The 18,924-nt window shown below is 37.7% G+C and overlaps 1 protein-coding gene across 1 annotated transcript; it reads left to right on the forward strand.

Annotated features, from left to right (window-relative positions):
- The first annotated feature begins 368 nt into the window (after positions 1-368).
- Positions 369-18,644, forward strand: WHAMM (WASP homolog associated with actin, golgi membranes and microtubules). The gene is given in 11 exon segments (XM_043987404.1): positions 369-1,238; positions 5,225-5,398; positions 6,667-6,817; positions 8,269-8,438; positions 9,293-9,458; positions 9,966-10,153; positions 12,243-12,329; positions 12,558-12,653; positions 13,874-14,176; positions 14,179-14,365; positions 16,876-18,644. Coding segments are annotated over 11 exon segments (2,460 nt in total). The 5' UTR covers positions 369-596; the 3' UTR covers positions 17,172-18,644.
- Positions 18,645-18,924: the final 280 nt, after the last annotated feature.

The following is an 18,924-nucleotide window of genomic DNA, read 5'->3' on the forward strand; positions in this document are numbered from 1 at the left end:
CAGTGATTCTATGATCTAACAATTGGAAATGGGAAAGGGCCTGGGGATAGATGCCCGGGATGGGAAGGGGCGAAGACTAAAAATCAGAAAAGTACATCTCGAGAAAGTCCCTTCCTCAGAGTGGTACCAGCAGATCGGCCCCGCCCCCAACGGTATGGCTCCGCCCCACCCCCAACTTCCCGCAGCTTCATAACAGAGCCGGTGCCTGCTCCAGCTTCTCTTCCTCCAATGGAAGAGCGGAGCGTGGATGTTGACCCAGCAAATGGGAGGGGCACAGTCGGAAGTGTCTCGGCCAATGGGAGGGGCGGCGATGGAGGGTAACTCTTCCCCCCCCCCCCACCAGTGGGAGGAGCAGCGGTGGAAATGCCTCGGCCAATGGGAGGGGCGGCGGTGGACGGTGACTCGATCCGGTGGAAAATGTCCCCGGTTCCGTTCGGCTCGGGGAGACCGCAAGAGGAGGCCGGGCTCAGGGAGGTCCCTGCGCCGCCGGCCCTGGGGAAGCGGAGCGGCTCCGCGTCCGTGCGGTCCTCTAGCCGGGAGTCCCGCGGCCCGTGAAGGGAGCGCCCCCGGCGGCCCTTTCCGGAAAGGGCCGGGCCATGGCGGAAGAGCGGCTCGACAGCCTGGAGGGCTGGGTGGCCGTCAAGGAAAACCTGTTCTCGGAGCCCGAGCGGCCCAAGCTCCGCTTCATAGTGGCCTGGAACGAACCCGAGGCCAAGTTCGCCGTGACCTGTCACAACCGGACCCTGCAGCAGCAGCAGCAGCAGCGGCAGCGCCGGCGCCGTGAGTACCCCGGCCTGGCCCCCGGAGGCGGAGGCGGAGGCTGCGGCCCCGCGGAGGAGGAGGAGGAGGCGGAGACGGAGGCAGAGGCGTGCGGGCCGCTCAGCTGGGCCGGCCTCTTCTCTGCGGCCGAGCTTCAGGGCGTGCACCGGCAGCTGGCCGCCGTGAGCCCGCAGCTGGAGGCCTGCTTCCCTGCGCTGCCCCCCGAGCTCGCCCCAGGCCTGTGGGCGCTGCTTTTCCCGGCTGGGCCCGCGCCCGACGACGCGGCCCTGCAAGAGCGTTGTCGCCAGCTGGAGCTCTACCTGAGCGCCGCGGCCGACAGGTGCGGAGCCAGGATGCTCCTGGACTCGCTCTTCTCGGCCGACACCGAGCCAGAGGACGAGTACTTCGAGAACCTGCATGAATTCCGGAAGAAGGCCCTGCAGGGGCACGTGGCCCGGGCCAAAGAGAGGCTCCAGGGGGTACGGCCGGCCCATCGCACCTGGGGCTGGGGGCAGGAAGGGTCGGGGATGGGGTCACCAAATTCCCGGGCCCCACGCCTTTGGGTGCATGTTTGACACCTGAAAAATGTGCCAGGCATGTGGGCTCCAAAAATGGGAGGGGCTACTTGCTACCACATGTAAATCAGTCCATTTAAAATTTTGCAGTGGGCCTGCCCCGCTCCGGGAACTCCTCCCCTGTAGAAAAAGAGATCTGAGGGAGGGATTGAGCACCCAATGATGAAAATCTGATTCTAAAAGGTGGTCCCTTTTTATAAATTCGGGCCTTCCCTCCAGTGCTCTCTCCATACCCCATTGTGAGTCATTACAATCTGTAAGGATAAGACTCATATCCCTCTCCTGAACAGGAATGTCAATCCGAGAAATAGATATTTCTAGTGCAAATCCTTTTAGGTGAACTTCATCGTTTGAATACAGGGAGGTTTCCATTTGCCCCACAGTTTGTTGTAAGGGTTGATATTTACAAGATGTCAAACATTTTAATCCAGAAATGAGCTTTAATGTATTTTGGGAGGTATTGAAGCAATAAGAGTAGTGTCTTAACCTTTTTGTGTGTCATAGACACACTTTTGGCAAAATAGGGTTTTCTTGGCAAAGATAATGGAGTAGTTTGCCATTTCCTTCTTCAGCTCATTAGACAGATGAGGAAACTAAAGCAAACAGGCAGGGTTAAGCGACTTGCTCAGGCTCACAGCTAGTAAGTTTTTTGAGGTTGGAATTGAACTCGTCTTCCTGACTCCAGGCCCAGCACTGTGCCACTTCGATGCAGTCTAGCAAAGACGATAAACTATAAACCCCTCTTCAGGATGTTTTTTAAATGAATAATAAAGTACATAGGATTACAAAGGAAATCAATTTATAGGGAATTAGTTATAAAAAAAAGTTTTAAAAAATTTCATATATTTCAGGTTAAGTCCTAGCCTAGAGATTTTGAGGTTCCTTCCAGACCTAAATCTGATCCTTGGAACTATAGAAGGCAGAAGACTTAATCTCTTTGGCTGTGAAAATGAAAGTAAATCTGTCTGTAGCTATTGAAAGGAAAGGGAAAATGCTTTAGGAGGATTGATTTCATAAGGCAATGAATGAAAGGGTCAGAAAAGCAGTGGATGAGCTTTATTGTGTGGACAAATGTAAAGTTTTCAGAAGCAGAATTCAAATGGCTCATAGCTTATGTTTTAAGTCAAAACCCAGGAAAGGGACCTTGTCATCATTGTTTTTCACTTCCCTATAAACATTACAATGCGCTATATGCAAGGCAGTAGCTGTCCTTGGTAATAGGAAGTCAGAGATTCTGTAACTGCCTTCAAGGAGCTTCGATTTATTCAGTACATGTACACAGTTAAGTAGAAACAAGACAGCATCTAGATGGCAAAGCTCTTTGTTGGTAGCTCCCAATCTGAGTCTTGAAAGGAGGTAGGGATACTGGCAAGCCAAGATGAGGCAGTGTATTCCTGATATGAAGGATGATTTATGAAAATGTGTGGGCAAAAGATGAGTTTAAGGAAATCATTAAGGAGTAGTTTGGTTTAGCTGCAATCTATATTGCAGTGTTTTAGGGTAATATGAAATAAAGTAGGAAATATAAGTTAGGTCTAAAATATGAAGAGTTTTATGTTTCACAGTGAGGAATTTGCATTTTATTATTGAGGAAATAAAGAGGTTTTTGAGCAGGGGACATGGGTAGACTTGTGCCTTAGATTATCTTGGCAGGTGAGTGAATGATGAGAGGGAGAAACTGGAAAATGATTAAGGTATGAATTAAGATGGTGGCTGTGTGAGAGGAACAAAAATAATTATTGAAAGTAGACTCAACCGGACTTGACAACTAATTGGATATGTGGAGTGAAGGGGAGAGGAAAGGATTACTAGATGGATATGACCTTGGGTCTGTAAGAATATAGAGGTGCTTGTGTGTAAGTAGAAGAATGGGGGGGGGGAAGAGATGAAGCTTTGAGGAAGAGAATGAGTTCTATTTTGGACGCCCATTTGAGAAGCTAATGGATCATCCAGGTAGAAGCATCTAGTCAGTTAGCTATAAAAACAAAATTAGAAAATGCTGGTATCTGGAAGGTACATTGGAAACAAAGTTTAAAAAAAAGCATCCTATCCTTTCATGAAATCATAGTGGATCCTCCAGTACTTCATGATATTCTAATTTTTGTAATGAAAAAGCTTCCCTGGAGCTGGAAAAGCACGTGGAAAAGCAGGTAAAAATGATGAAGGGGATGGATATCCATATAAGGGCAAATTAAGATTAGGATTCTTTATCTTTGGAGTTATGAAGATGGAGAAAAATAGAATCAAATCTTTTGAAGTAATAGAGGTTGAATCAAAGGTAAAAAGGAAGCTGTCCTTTCACCTCTCATAATACTATAATTTAAGAGGTTCTCTTAAAAGTCATAGTTTAGTATACATTATTTAATAATACATTGGAATACATATAGAATAATAAATAATATACATTATAGAAGGTTTTTTATAAAATCATGGATAATATATGTCTGTAACAGGTATGGATTTCTCAAGACAGAGATCTTTTTTTTTTTTTTTTAAGTGAGGCAATTGGGGTTAAGTGACTTGCCCAGGGTCACACAGCTAGTAAGTGTTAAGTGTCTGAGGCTGAATTTGAACTCAGGTACTCCTGAATCCAGGGCCTGTGGGCATCAATTTTTAATTGGGGTGTGCTAGCTAAGCAGCTCACGGCAATATTGGGGCAAGGAAGGAGACCGGCAGCCTCCCTCAAAACAGAACAAGATTTATTTTAACAAGAATGAACTTTAAAAAAACCAAAACACAAACAGGATCAGTAGGATCAAGGGAAAGGAAATAAAATGGGGAAAGGGAAATTATAATACCTGAAAAAATACCACCACCCAGGAATCAGCTGAAAATACGCTGCAGAACTCCTATCACTTTCCAGCTTCCACCTCTAATGCCCAATTCTCCTCCCCCAAACCTAGAAACATCCCACACAGCCCCAGCCAATGGGATGGCCGCTCTGACAGTCACATGACTGCCCTCACTAGGCTTCCAATCATAATTTTGCCAGGCCCATGTAGGCGTCTTTGAGTGGTGATGACATGAGGTGCCAGAGCCCTGGCAATGACTACAGCCAGTGGGTGGAGCACCCTGCGGTTTGCGGAGCCCCAGGCCAGTGTGTGCTGAGACATAAAAACCTCAAATAACAATTTTTTACAGGCCGGTGTTCTATCCACTGCGTCACCTAGCTCCCCCAAGACAGATCTTTTAACCTTTTTTTGTCATGAGCACCTTTGGTGGGCTGGTAAAGCCAGTATACTTAGAGTAATCTTTTTAAATGCATAAAATAAATATATGAATGAAAAAGTAAAACATTTTGAAATATAGTTATCAATTTTTAAAAAAAGTTCATGGACCCCAGGTTAAAAAGTCTTACTCTAAAATGATAAAATATAAAACTGGAAGGACCTCAGAAGTCCCCTCTCTCTTCATTTTATAGATGGAAGGTTGGGCTGTTTGGGGCATATTCCCATCCTCAAACATGGCTTTGTACATTTTCACTATAAAAGATTATATACTAGGCTAAATGGCTTAACCTCAGTATATCATTTCTAATGTTATATTTTGTGACATGTTTCAGGGGGTGAGAGATTGCAAAGGGGAATTTCACCAGATTTTATGTTTTTTTTTTAACGGTGGTGAATTCATCCAACTTTGGTTATACTCTCCAAGTTAAGCATGTTATAAAATTTATCCTTTTATATCAGACATTTTTATGAGAATCATTGTGTTTTAGAAAAGAACTGGTTTTAGAGTTAGAGGACCTGGGTTTGTAGCTAGAGAATCATGGTTTGGGAAAAATTGGTGAAGACAAAATTTGTACTGAAGAAAGTCGTTATGTTTTTTCTATTTGGTACAATTCATAAATCTACTATAGTTAACCTTTAGAATCCTTTTTTGTCTTCTAGATTATTCATGAACATAAAAATGCTGACAAGATGATAGATTTAATGAAAGTTTATGAAGAAGAAGATGAAGCTTACCAGGAATTAGTTACTGTGGCAACAAAATTCTATCAATATTTGCTGCAGCCATTTAGGGATATGCGAGAGTTTGCAACATTATACAAATTAGAAATTTTGGTATGTTTTCTTTCACATTTTCTCATATTTATTGTACTGTTTGCAAGGCAATATTTTACTAACTGCATGTAGATTAATAATATATTACATTGACAAATTACATACAAGAGCATTTTAGTAGTCTGGGAGGGAACAGAAATTAAGTAATGATATCCTATTCTTATAATGTTTTATGCTTTTCAAAGTGCGTTAATACTGTTATCATTTGAGCCCCACAGCAATTTTGTGAGTATTGCTTTCATTTCACAAATGAAATATAGAGGTATTGTACAGAGATGTTATTACTCACCTAGTTGAAAAGCAGATTGATTAGTGGCAAAGTTCAAGAACCCCAGTTTCTTGACTCCTATTTCATTGTACTGTCTACCATACCATTTCCCCCACCTAATAATACACATTTAAAACCAACCATTTAAAAAAAATTTTTTTAATTTATTTTTGGTGGGGCAGTGAGGGTTAAGTGACTTGCCCAGGGTCACACAGCTAGTAAATGTCAAGTGTCTGAGGCCATATTTGAACTCAGGTCCTCCCGATACCAGGGCCAGTGCTTTATCCACTGTGCCACCTAGCTGCCCCAAAATCAACCGTTTTTAAAAAGTGTCCTAATGTAATTCAGTGCTAAATGAATGTATAAACATATGCTACTCTCACTTACTTTACAAAATAAGTCTTTTTATTTGCAGTTTTTGCATTGTAATGCTTTCTTATGAACTTGTTCTACTTTTTTACTCTTGTAGAGTTCTTTTTACTGGTAAATTATACTTCATAGAAAAAGATTTTAAAGCTAGGCTACAATTAGAATTGCTATTTCAATATAAATTAACTATGGGATTAGATATATCAAATTTAATTAGTTGAGGAATTTGCACACATGTTCTACAGTTCTAAAAGAGAACTATAGAATTGTGCACAGAGGAGCTCTTGTGCCTAGCCATAAAACATTCGCCGACAGTGTTGCTTTTCAGACTTCTTTCTCTATAAATACTATGTTTTTTTACATAAAGAAAGCATAATGCTTTATTCATGAAAAAGACTTAAGTACTTTTCCTCCCAAGTAGGTACCATACAAATTTTAGGGAGTTATTATTTCCATACCATCAGAGAAGCCAAAACTTTTTGGAGAAAACTAATAATAAGTGGCAAAAATAATTCCTGCTACCTACTTTAGATGAGGGGCAAAGGTATTTAGAATCCTGCTTAACACTTTTGGCATCCATATTGCCATTATCCACTATTGAGCTGAAGTCCTTCTTTCGTTCTCTCTCTAGAAGTCCTTGGAGTTTGATGAATTGGGCCCTAAGAGAATAGAGGCATTGCAGAAAGATGCCAAAGAATGGACCAGACAAGCTGAAGAAGCTGTGACATCTATTCAGGACATCACTGTAAATTATTTTAGGGAAACAGTAAATGCATTGGCTGGTAAGCAAGAAAGAATATTGATAGAGCATAGATTTTTCAGCCCGTTTCCCCCTTCCCCCAATGAATGATAATGGATGAATTCCATTTCTTCTGGTGTTATTGGAGTGTGTTGCCTGACAATCTCATTTTCTAATAGGAGAAATGGCATGTAGATATCTGCTTTAGTATTAGGCATCATTAAAATTGTAGCTATGTATAAAAAAAAAGATGTATAAAAAAAAGAAATAAAAAATAATAATAAAAAAAGAACTATCTTTACATGTAACAGAAAAAATAAAATACCTTATATGTATTTTAAAAAAGAAATAAAAAAAAAATTGTAGCTATCAACTATTTTATTTTTAAAGGAACAGCTTTCTCCAAACTCCCTATAACTTTGAAAATCATGGGATTTGGTGATTTCCATACTCTTTTTTTCCTTTTTTTTTTTTGTCAGGGCAGTTGGGGTTAAGTGACTTGCCCAGGGTCACACAGTAAGTGATAAGTGTCTGAGGTCAGATTTGAACTCAGGTCCTCCTTAATCCAGGGCTGGTGCTCTATCCACTGAGCCACCTAGCTGCCCCTGATTTCCATACTCTTAATGAATCAGGACAGTAGTTGGGTATGGGTGAACCATATGGGTGACTGTCAGCTTCGCTTTGGCTTCCTTATTTCCCCTTGTCACTTATGTATATCTATACCCTCCCAAAATTCATTACAAGAGTGAAGTTGTTTCTTTGAACTCTGCAGGATTCACTCTTTCAGATGTTCAGGCAAATAGAATTCAACAATGACCAAATCATTAGCTTACTACCAAATTGCCTAGTTTTAGTTAAATGAAAACAAAGTTAGACATACCAGGTAAGACTAGAAAAGCAGAATTCCTTTTTAAAAATAGGTAACGTGTATTTTTAAGTAGTGGAATTTGGCTTTCACTGGTAGAACAAAAGATTACTTTTAAAAGCATTTTAGGTGAAATTGATTTTAAAATTACTTTTTGCCATATTTGTTACTGAAAATTGCCATTTGTTCTAGATTAATTGGCAGGCTTTATCAGCACACTAAAACTAGTTAAGTAATAAAGCAGTACATGTTTTCAAAGTGGGTTGTTTAACAGATTTATCCATTAATGTTTGCATTTAGCAATTATAATGAGAAGGGTACTGTATATAACACACAAAAATCTTTTCAAAAGATTTTTCAATCTTTCTGCTTTCAAAAGAAGTATTGAGAGGGACCTGATATGAATAGAAAGAACAACTCTTCCTTCTTCCCTCTTTCTGTTTTTAAGAGGCTGTGGATGGGAACAAGAATATCATTATAATTTATTACTCATTTGTGCAGAGTGCTTAAAGATAAAGAAAACTAGGGGCAATAGGCAAAAAAGTAAAGGGAGGGGCCTGTTTTTTAATTGTTACACAAACCTCTGATTTCTTGTGAGTGTCATTTATCTTCTAAATTTAACGCAATAGTAATGCAAAAACAGATGGAACAGGATGAGAAGAGATTCGGCCAAGCCACCTGGGCCTTAGCTGCTCCCAGACTTGAAAAACTGAAGTACATGTTAGCAAGAGAGACCTTACAACACAGGAGAGCCAAAGAACTGTGCTTGAATCGAAAACGAGTTGAAATTCGAAAGAAGGTAAGGTGACAACAGATGTGATTTTGGTCTAATAACACTGCCCCTAAGATATATAGCACCTTTCTTCCTAGGAGCTCAAAACATTTTTGAGGATGGCATGGAATAAATAAATAGAAAATCACTAGAAAGCAACTTGTTGCCATTATAGGTTTTTTCCATAAAGTAAGAGACAGGAAAGTTAACATTTAACCCATTTATGGTATATGATTATCTTCGTAATAGTGTTAAACTCATTACAAAAATAGATAAGTTACTTTGGGCAATGAATTAATACTTTCAGAGCACTAGCATACTTTTTATTGTTTGGAGATTGTAATTTATTTAATGGTGCACTGAAATTGTTCATTGTTAATGTACTCATTGTAGGGTCGTGACCATATAACTTTTCCTGGGCTCCTATCCCTTTAAAGAGAAAATTACTACATAATACATTGTTCCCTGTCCATCAGTTTGTTAAGATAAATGTTTCACAGTTTATGAAGAAAAGATAAAGATGACCTCTTGTAAATGGACTTGAATTTGTCACAGTGCACTAGCACCTTTGTCACATTAAATAGGCAAGTTACAGCAGTATTTTTCTCCACATCTGCATGTATCTGTTGCTTGTCAGAAAATAATTAGGAGGGGCAGCTAGGTGGCACAGTGGATAGAGCACCAGCCCTGGAGTCAGGAACCTGAGTTCAAATCCAGCCTCAGACACTTAACATGTACTAGCTGTGTGACCCTGGGCAAGTCACTTAACCCCAATTGCCTCACACACACAAAAAAAAGAAAAAAAATAATTGGGACAATTTGTAAAAATACTTTTAATCATGTATTATTTTATTGACATTATGTTCTTTTTTATTAACAAGGTAGAAGGTCTTTCTGAAGTAGAGAAAAACATTGGTGTGGTAGATGAACTAGAAATGCAGTATTATGAAATTCAACTTGAATTGTATGAAGTTCAGCTTGAAATATTGAAGTTTGAAGAGATGCTGCTTATTACAGAGTTAGACACGATAAGACGACTCATAAAAGGTAAGATGTATGTATGTAGAGAATAAATTGCATGCAGTTTCTAGGAGCTAGAGAGAATGTTAAAAGCAGTACAGTTCCCACAAATTATGTATTTCATATTAAAACTTTTAAACTAACTTTTAAAACTGAAGTTTTAAACATTTTATATATTTAGCATCTAAGAAATGTTCTTTAAAAGGTAGTATGCTGAAGTGGGTGGAACCTTGGAGTCAGGAAGAGCCAGGTTCAAATCTTAGCTCACACAGAATAGCTGTGTGACCCTGAGCACATTAGGCAGCTTTGTAAGGTTATAAGTTACAGACAGGTTGTTAATTAGTATTGGGGGTGGGGGAGGGGCAGGAAAGAAATCACAGGTTTGAACAAAAAAAAATTTCGTGGTTTTAAAAAACACTAAATTATTTTAGTGTTCACACATATTAATTACTAAATGTTTAAAATTCCTCATCCAGGTTCTTTTATAATTTAAGGACTTAATTTTAAAATTATATTAATGGTGCCTATTTCTAGAGAAACAAGATGAAGTTGTGTATTATGATACATGTGAAAATCCTGAGGAACTTAAAGTCGTTGATCATCTAGTGGGACAACAGAATTCCCAGATTTCAGAAATGAAGACACTCAAGCAGCAGTCCCAGAAGCTGGAATCCAAGCGAGGGGCCATCTCTGCAAGAAGAGCCTATCTCAGGAACAAAAAAGTAAATGTGCTACTGGAATCTTTTTCTCTTCCCTTACTGTGATTTCCTGTTATTGGTGGATAAAAATGCATTAAAAACTTAAGTTTTTAGCTGCACAGTAACTATAGAAGAATGTGTGCAATTATGTGGTATTTCCTGTTACTAAACACATGTTTGTTTTTTCTTATGAGCTCTTCTTTCAGGTTCCTTAGTGAATTATTATTTGTTAAAAAATACCAATTACTGTAGTGGAAATTCACCATAATTTCTTGCAATTTTGAAAAAAATGGACTTTATTGCTGAGAATATCTGTAAGGAATACTTGCAAGTGTGCTTTACTTGTTTTTTAATGAGCTATTGTAAAAATAATTGTTACTTTAAAATATGTATATATTGAAATAACATTATTCATCTCATCCATCTTTAAAATGAAGTTTCATTTTCCTAATGTCAGTGAGGTTTTTTCCTTTAAAATATCTTTATACAGATGAAGCTTAAAATACTTAATTTTCTCACCCTAATTACAAGAAAAGCAATCACCCCAGGCCATTTCCAGTGGACTTTGGCTGTGCTCAAGGGGGTCAGGTTATGACTTAGTAAACTCAGTTATGTTTGTTGGATTTTGAGTTGATGTTGTTTAGTTGTATCAGACTCCTTGTCATCCCATTTGGGGTTTTCTTGGCAAAGATACTGGAGTGGTTTGCCATTTCCTTCTCCAGCTTATTTTGCAGATGAAGAAACTGAGGTTGAGTGACTTGCCCAAGGTCACACAACTAGCAAGTGTCTGGGGCTATATTTGAACTCAGGAAGATGAATCTTCCTGACTTCAGGCTAGGCAGTCTAGCCAGTGCACCAGTGAGCTGCCCTTTTGAGTTATCCCACTCTAAATGAGCATAGCATGACATAAGTGGATAAGGAGAATTTGAATAATAATTCATTTTCCAAAGTCATAGTTCCTGTATTTAGGAATTGCTTTTCCAACAGATGTTTTCTCTCATACAACTCATAGAATTTTTGAGGTTGGAAAATATCTGGAGGATTGTAAAGAGGAGCAGGCTTCAGTGATTAGAAGTTACTAGTGATCAGGAACACTTGATCTAACCTCCTCTGACAGCTTTCCAAGAGAAGGAAACTGTTTCTAACATATGAGGTTAAATTTTAGAATATATTCTTCAAGACAGTATTATAAATGGTGGTCAGATGTGGTCGAATGATAACTTGATAAGCTCACGGTCATATATAAAAGTATGTAAAATATCTTTTGCATTTAATCAAATTATTAATACTGTATTTCAGGTATGTTATTGGTAAAATAGACTTAAAATTATTGATATATGTTGTTTTGGCACAAGAAATACTTCCAAACAAACCTATTTACAAAGTACATTCCCAGACAAAAAACCATATTGATTAACAGAAAGGATATATATATATATATATATATATATATATATATATATATATATATATATATATGTGTGTGTTTATGTATGTATACATATATACATATGTGTATGCACAAGCACATAGAAATATACACACATATGGATAATCTATAGAAATAGATATAACTTGGATAGTATGGCACTAACTTTGAGCATTATATTTGACCAGAGTTTTGTTGTTTTTCAGTGTTGATTTTATTCATATTTTTACATTTACTTTATTAATTTGGTTCTGTTTTCTTCACTCTGCAGAACTTCATACAAACTTCTCCTATTTCTCTGAATTCTTTGTAGTCTTCATTCTTTAGGACAAAGTAATATTCCATTCCTCAATTATCAAGCTTGTTTTATTTACAGCTTTTTATTAGCCTTTGAGGCTACCCTGTGCATGTTATCACCACTTTTAACTCCTTTGGAACACAACCTTGTCTGGGGAATTGCCCAATAAACTTCATATTCATTTTGGTGGAGAATCTCTTCTTTTATTTCTCAAAGTACTAAGCAACATTGTGTAGAAAGAGGTGCTGTTGAGTGACAGTGGAGCCCTCATGCTGGTAGAGTGTCTTACACAGCCTATAAGATAAATGCTTTTTAACCTACTTTTAAAAACATGGCCCACAGAAATAAACATCAAATTGAGTTTTGCATTTCTTTTATTCTGGCAGGATCAATGCAAGGAAAGTCATCATCACAAATTGCAGCAGGAACAGGAAAACATAAAGCGATTTTATCAGCATCATAATATTCAGATGGTGAGTAGCTAAAGAAAATTGCTTCATCACTTTACCACTACACACTAGCATAGCATTGAGATAAAGAAAATAAAACTTCAGTTTTCCTCCATAGCTAGCACTATGAACATTTGTCAGGTGGCACAGGAGAAATGATACAGGTTAGGAGGTTTAGACATCTTTATTTTTCGTGACAGTGGTAAACATTTTAAAGATTATGCGTGTGTATGTGTTTTTTTCCAAATACAGAAGAGAGACAAGAGAAAAGAAGAGGAGAAGGAAAAACAAGAATGGATAAGCCAAGAACGACAGAAAACACTTCAACGCCTAAAATCATTTAAAGAGGTAAATAATTGAAATAATTATCTCATGTATATTTTTGGGAAATTTTGGGAGGGAAAGATAAATAGTCTAAATTCAATTCAGCAAACATTTAAGGGCCTACTGTGTGCTAGAGATACAGAGATAGAAAATGGCAGCTTATAGTCTTATGTATTTTACTACAATTCTTTGATCAGTGATCTAAATTTAGAAAATAAAAGCCATAGGAGCAAAAGGATGTTCTGAAAAACCATTATTTCTGTTGAATAAGCAGAATATAACAGTCTCAGATGTATAAGTAGAATTCAGAGGCCTTAATACCATAGCTGAGTTCAAGTAGAGCTCCAACTTAAACCATTAGCTGTTGATCAAGATAAATTGCTTATGACCAGTACGGATATAAATTGCAAGGTACCAGGAGATAACCAACAGTCTTTGGTATTTGACCAAATTGAATCAGCCTATTAGCCTATTTTCATAATTTATTTTTGTTTGAAACCTCTGTGATTTGTAAGACCGTTTTCTCATCCTGGTGTCCTTGCAGCATTACTGATTCTTCATGAGTTACCACTTAACATGTCTTGAACTTGTTTTCCTTTTCTGTTACATAAATGCTCTTCTTGAGTTGCAACTATAATGCAGGCTTTGTAGTCTGAGGTAATTGCTTAGAACAAATGAATTAATAAATAATAAAATTATCAGCAATTTTCCAAATTCTATCAAGTTGTTTGTAAGACTTAGTGCCATCTTGAGGAAGCTAAGGGGGGTTTGGCATCAGGAGATCTGAGTCCTGGTGCTCAGTCCTTGATTTGGCATCTTCTTGACCCAAGGCAAGGGGATTCATTCCTTGAACTTGTCTCCTAGAAAATCAGGAGGAAACTGCCTTATTACATATCTTATAGGGTGGTTGAGAAGAAAGTGCTGTATAACTGTGAGTTTTTTTGCTCGAGAATAGACTATAAGTACCATTGGATGGTTTGCTTCTAGTAGAGGATTGGTTTTGTAAACTGGAATAATTTGGATCCAAGCCATTTTTAGTGTACCCTGCTCACACTGGGCAAAGTATTTTGTAAAGTAAAGTAGGGTTAATATTATTTCAGCTACCTTTCTCAAGGTCAATGGGAGGAAAGCCCTTTAGAAACTTTAAAGTGCTACATAAGTGGGAATTATTGCTAAGATTTTTTTGTGTTGTTTTGTCAATGGCATTTTCAGCAAATTTTTAATGTAACTATTTTCTTTTTTAGAAATGTCCCATTCAGTTTGTACTTAAAACGTCTTGTTCAAAGCCAGTAAGTCCAAAATTGCCCAAAGACATTTCCCAGAAAGTCTCATCACCAGCTTCTCAACCACTGTCAATAGTCCAATTATCGTCTAAGCAAACAAGAAACGCTCCTTCATCCAGAGTCAGAGGCTTGAAAACATCTAAACATAAAGACATTCCTGGAAATATGCCTATCCAGATTTTGGTTCCATTTAGTGACCCACCACATCCAGAACCCAGCAAGGAACTGATGTCACCACCTGCACCACCACCACCTCCTCCTCCTCCCCCCCCCCCCCACCACCTCCCCCACCTCCACCACCACCTCTTCCTTCTTCCTCCCAACTTTCATTTCCTTTGCCTCCACACTTGAGAACTCCTGGGAAGGATGATGATCAACCACTTCCCTTGGTCTGTGAATCAACTGCTGAAAGAGTATACGATTCCTCTAAAAGTTCTTTAAACCTCTGTACAGGTAAATATTTGGAATTTCTATCTCTTCCTATGATTATTTAAATTTTCATTTTCTATTTCTAGAATCTAGAATCGTCACTGTATCCCCAATTTAGAACATGGCCCTAAATTCATTCCAATCTCATTAATATTCCAGTGGTTTCTTCCATAGGTAACACTGTTAACAACTTTTTAAAAATCATGCAGCCCTTCAGTATTTAAGTTTAATAGATTATATGGACAAAGCTGTCTTCTATGAAGGTAGTTATTTATAAACATGACCACTTTGAAGAATTAAGTGATCTGGAATCTTTCAAGATATTAATGAATCCATTTTTATTACAAGTTTCTTAGGCTGTGTGTGTGTTAATTTATGATCTTAAGGAGTTGTTTATTATTTGTTATGAATTCCTGTCAGTTACAGTATTGTGATTCCACAACTTTTGTTATTTGTAAGGATAATTTAGTTCTTGCTTTTCTAAAGGAAAATCAGTATATTTCACTTTGGAAAACATTGTCTTAAAACTTTGGCTTTGGGCTAATTTAACTGAGGCATAAGTAGAACATCCTTTTTATTTCAACCTTTGTTATGGAAATGTTTTTTCTAAAATAGATAGGTACACTTTCCTGCCTTAGTAAAAATGCAAGGGGAACATAATCAGATCGTTCTTTATTAAGTTGAGGATCTTACTCATCAGTGGAACAATTTCATTCTGAATACATTCTCATAATAGCTGTAGTTTTAGGCTGTTAGGATAAATCTATATTGACCCAAGCAATTGCAGAGGTGTTTTAATAATATTTATAGTCCAAAGTGCTGATCATTATAAGTACTTGAAAAATGCTGGCTGAAATGAAACAAGTTTGTTTCTTGTCATTTTGTTTCATTAACATTCATTTACCATTTATTTACTACTACCTATGGACAAATCCCTGTGTTATTATAAAAATATCCCCTTCCCTTAATTCTTGTAGTTTGGGTTCTAGGCTATGAAAGGCTTTATTGTATCTAAGTTTTACATTATTATGTGCCAATTAAAATCTCAGTACTGTTAGTGTGAAACTAAATGGCATATTTGCATGGTCTAATTCTTATAAATGATGAGAGAAAGCAAAAGTACCTAAAAGTTCAGAATATATTACAGATCCGTATATAGTAGTAGCAATTTGACTTTAGAACACAAAGTTTCTACATATTTTACAAAAAGAAAATTAGATCCTAGTGGTGAGAAGCAATCCCCAAAATAATTGGGCCTTGACTATGTATCTTTTCATTCCCAGAACCAAACTGTGAATCCAATTTACAAGTTTAAATCCAAAGTAAAATCATGTTTAGCTAGTCATAGCAAAGTCCACGAGTTACCAACCCAGAAACCTAGAGTTAGAAGCTTTACCTGATAAAGTTCTAAGCCCATTGCTGCCACTTCCTCCCTTCTCCGCCCCCACCAAAACACATCAACATATAAATATAAACAGCTGCCAGAGTTGCCAGCATAGCTCTCTCACTGTTTGGGCATGATATTGTTACCACCTTTTCCCTCCCCCTTCCTTGTCCCTTCTCAATCCTTTCCCAGTGATTTTGGGGAAATGAAAAGCAGCCCAAGTAGCTCCTATTCACAAAAGGTTGGGGCCCCTGCTTAGTCTATAGTTTGTTGCTACACTTCTAATTCCTCAAGTGTAGCATAAGGGAGTACTCACCATAGTGTAGTGGAGGCACCGAGTCCTGCTGGATCCACATCAGGCCGGACCTTCCATAACTGAACTGCTCATTGGAAGTTTTATTGCAAACCTTTTTACTTGGAGAGGCCAGATTACTTCAGGCTTGCAGAATGAAACTGAATTTGTGCCTAAGATTAGCTTAGGAAAGTGCGGCTTTGTGAACTGGAAATAAAATACAGGGGTCCTATATAAATGAAACCACAGAGAATACAAATATCTTTATATCTTCATCTGTTTTCCAGGGCTTGTTGAAAAAATAAAAATAAGAATATTTCCATTTATGGAACATGTGTAGATTGGAAAAAGGAGAGCCAACATTGTTAGAGGGAGTGTTTGCATTGTATTGGAGTCAAGGTTTATAATTCAAGAGCTCAGTTCTACTGCAGCCAGCTGTGGCTCTTCTTTTGGGGTCACTTTAACCTTTTGTCAGTGCTCTTCTGAAGCCTAATATAACGTTTATATATACTAAAAGAAAGTAATCACTTCTGGCAAATGAACTAAGTTACTTTGTCTAAGAGAATAATAATGAAGCTACTATTATATCTGCATCTGTTCTGGATTGCTCATGGATTTGAATTAGAGGAATTAGCTGTAGGATGGAGGGTCAGTTCTAAGAAAAAGCACTAGATCTGCAGGGGGAGCTGTGACATTACTATAATTAACTCATTGTGGATTGTTGGCTAAATCCTTAAGTCATCTTATATGTAAATATACTTGTATCTAAATAATGTAAATGAAAATATTGCAGCTAGACCAGTTTTGGACAAGCTTTTTGCTTTCATAATAACTATTACTGTTTTTAATCTGTTGCAGGAACTATGGATCAAGTTTTGGCTTCTTTAAAGCATGGTGAAATGCTTCTCCGAAAAGTAGAGAGGCCCACTTTGGCCCCTCCAGGAACTTCAGTCAGAGATAGCATTCTGGCTGCCATAAAGCAAGGGGTTAAATTGAAGAAGGTTCATCAAGAGCCCATCCCAGTCATCAACAAAGAGTCTCCCAGTGAGCTGGAGAGAAGCATCAAGGCAGCTCTCCAGAGAATTAAGAGAGTGTCGGCTGACTCTGAGGAGGATGACAACGGAGATCAGAATAACACAGAATGGGACACTTAACCTGATTTGTTGAGGCCAGAGGTTTGCTGCAATAATGGAGTTCTCAGGATAAAGCAGTATAGGTGAATGTGGACTTGTGAGAAGTATGTGTACTCAGGGAAGGACAGCCTTCATAATCGTTTGTTAAAAACAGCACATTTTGTGCACGAGAAGCACATTGCAGGGGGTTTCATTATTTTAATTGTTATTGAAATAGAGTATGCATGACTTTTTAATCTTTTCACAGATTAACCAAAGAACCTTACATTACATTTCATGGGTAAAGGTTCTGAACAGCCCCCAGGGGGGAAAAAAGACATATTCAGGATGTGTATCTGGTATGTTTTGCTACAAAATAAATTTGAAAAGTGTAAACTCTTAAGCAAATACATTGGATAATGAAATGAACAAATCCCTCCCCCCAACCCAATTATGTGCACTTTAGAGATGAAAAGAGAAGGGAGAGAATTGAGATTAAAGAAATTGCCAGTGATGTTGTTGGCCATGTTCAGTATAAAATGTACTACACTGATTTTGGAGGGTGTTTCGCATCAGAAAAGTAAACGTTACCATTTCACCTTACTGGTGAGGGAAGAGGGGATTTTGAAGGTGTTGGGAGAGTTTTTGCTACAATTCAGAAATAGTGTGTTTATCTAATTGAAATGATTGTGTTTATCAACATTTTAATTTGTTAAAACTGAATAATTTATTATAAGTAACCAGAGTAATTTGATGGCACTTGGGAAACATTTTAAATATAACATAAAGATAATTTATTTTATATTCTCTAGCATATCTGTGCACAGAACTGTTTTCAGTACCTCAGTATTACATTTATGGAAAGCTTACCTTAACTGATGTAATTTTGTAATGCAGGACTACTAATTCTTTAACATTTCCAGTGTAAAACTGGCAGATTATGAGATTTACTATTCCATGGGATTTCAAACGAGCCTTTGGCATGCACAATTTATTGGGGGGAGGGGGATTTTAGATCATATAGTTAATGTGGGTGGGAAACTTTTCCCTTCAGAAAATGTCTGCTCTTGGAAATCATGATCCCCCTTTATGATATCTAAACATTGTTATAAAATGAGGAAATGCATCCTTGCTGCCCCATTAAACACCTTATTTTTGGCTGTGGGGATGGATATTCTGGTGATAGGTAGAATTTGTCTCACATAATTTTTAATGTGTTGAAAACCACAGCTTACTAGTTTAAACTTTTTTACGTGAAAAAGTTGGATTTCATTTTTATTTTTTATTTTTGGTGTTTAATATTACAGTAACATTTTGGTTAAACTTAAGTAATTTAAAATGCACCTTCATGAACTCTGTCCAGAATGCTGACAAGTGCCTTTTTGTTGGGGAGAAAATGTGGTACCTTAGTAATCAGTTTTATACTTGGTTTTAGGATGATAGAGTTTTCTGTGTTTTATAACAAAAGGCAAAATTGAAATGAAAATGTTTTAACAATAAAGGACATGTACTTTTTTCATTGAATTATATCTATTTACTTCTAATTTCATGACATGCCTTTATAGATCACTGCTGTGGGATTATTCTTTTTTATCAGTCTGAAAGACCAGCTTCTTGGATAGAAAAAGATACCCTTTGCTATAGGTTAGGAGTTGCTCCACAAGTTACTGAAGTTTGTGAAGTTTTATATTGCATTCTAAGAAGTTACTTTTAAAACTATAACTTTAGGAGACAATTACAGGATTTCTCTTATTCATTCACCAAATGTCTATGAAGCCAAGCAGTGCACTGCACT

This window comes from Dromiciops gliroides, chromosome 2, assembly GCF_019393635.1.
Source record: "Dromiciops gliroides isolate mDroGli1 chromosome 2, mDroGli1.pri, whole genome shotgun sequence".
In the NCBI taxonomy this organism is placed as follows: Eukaryota; Metazoa; Chordata; class Mammalia; order Microbiotheria; family Microbiotheriidae; genus Dromiciops; species Dromiciops gliroides.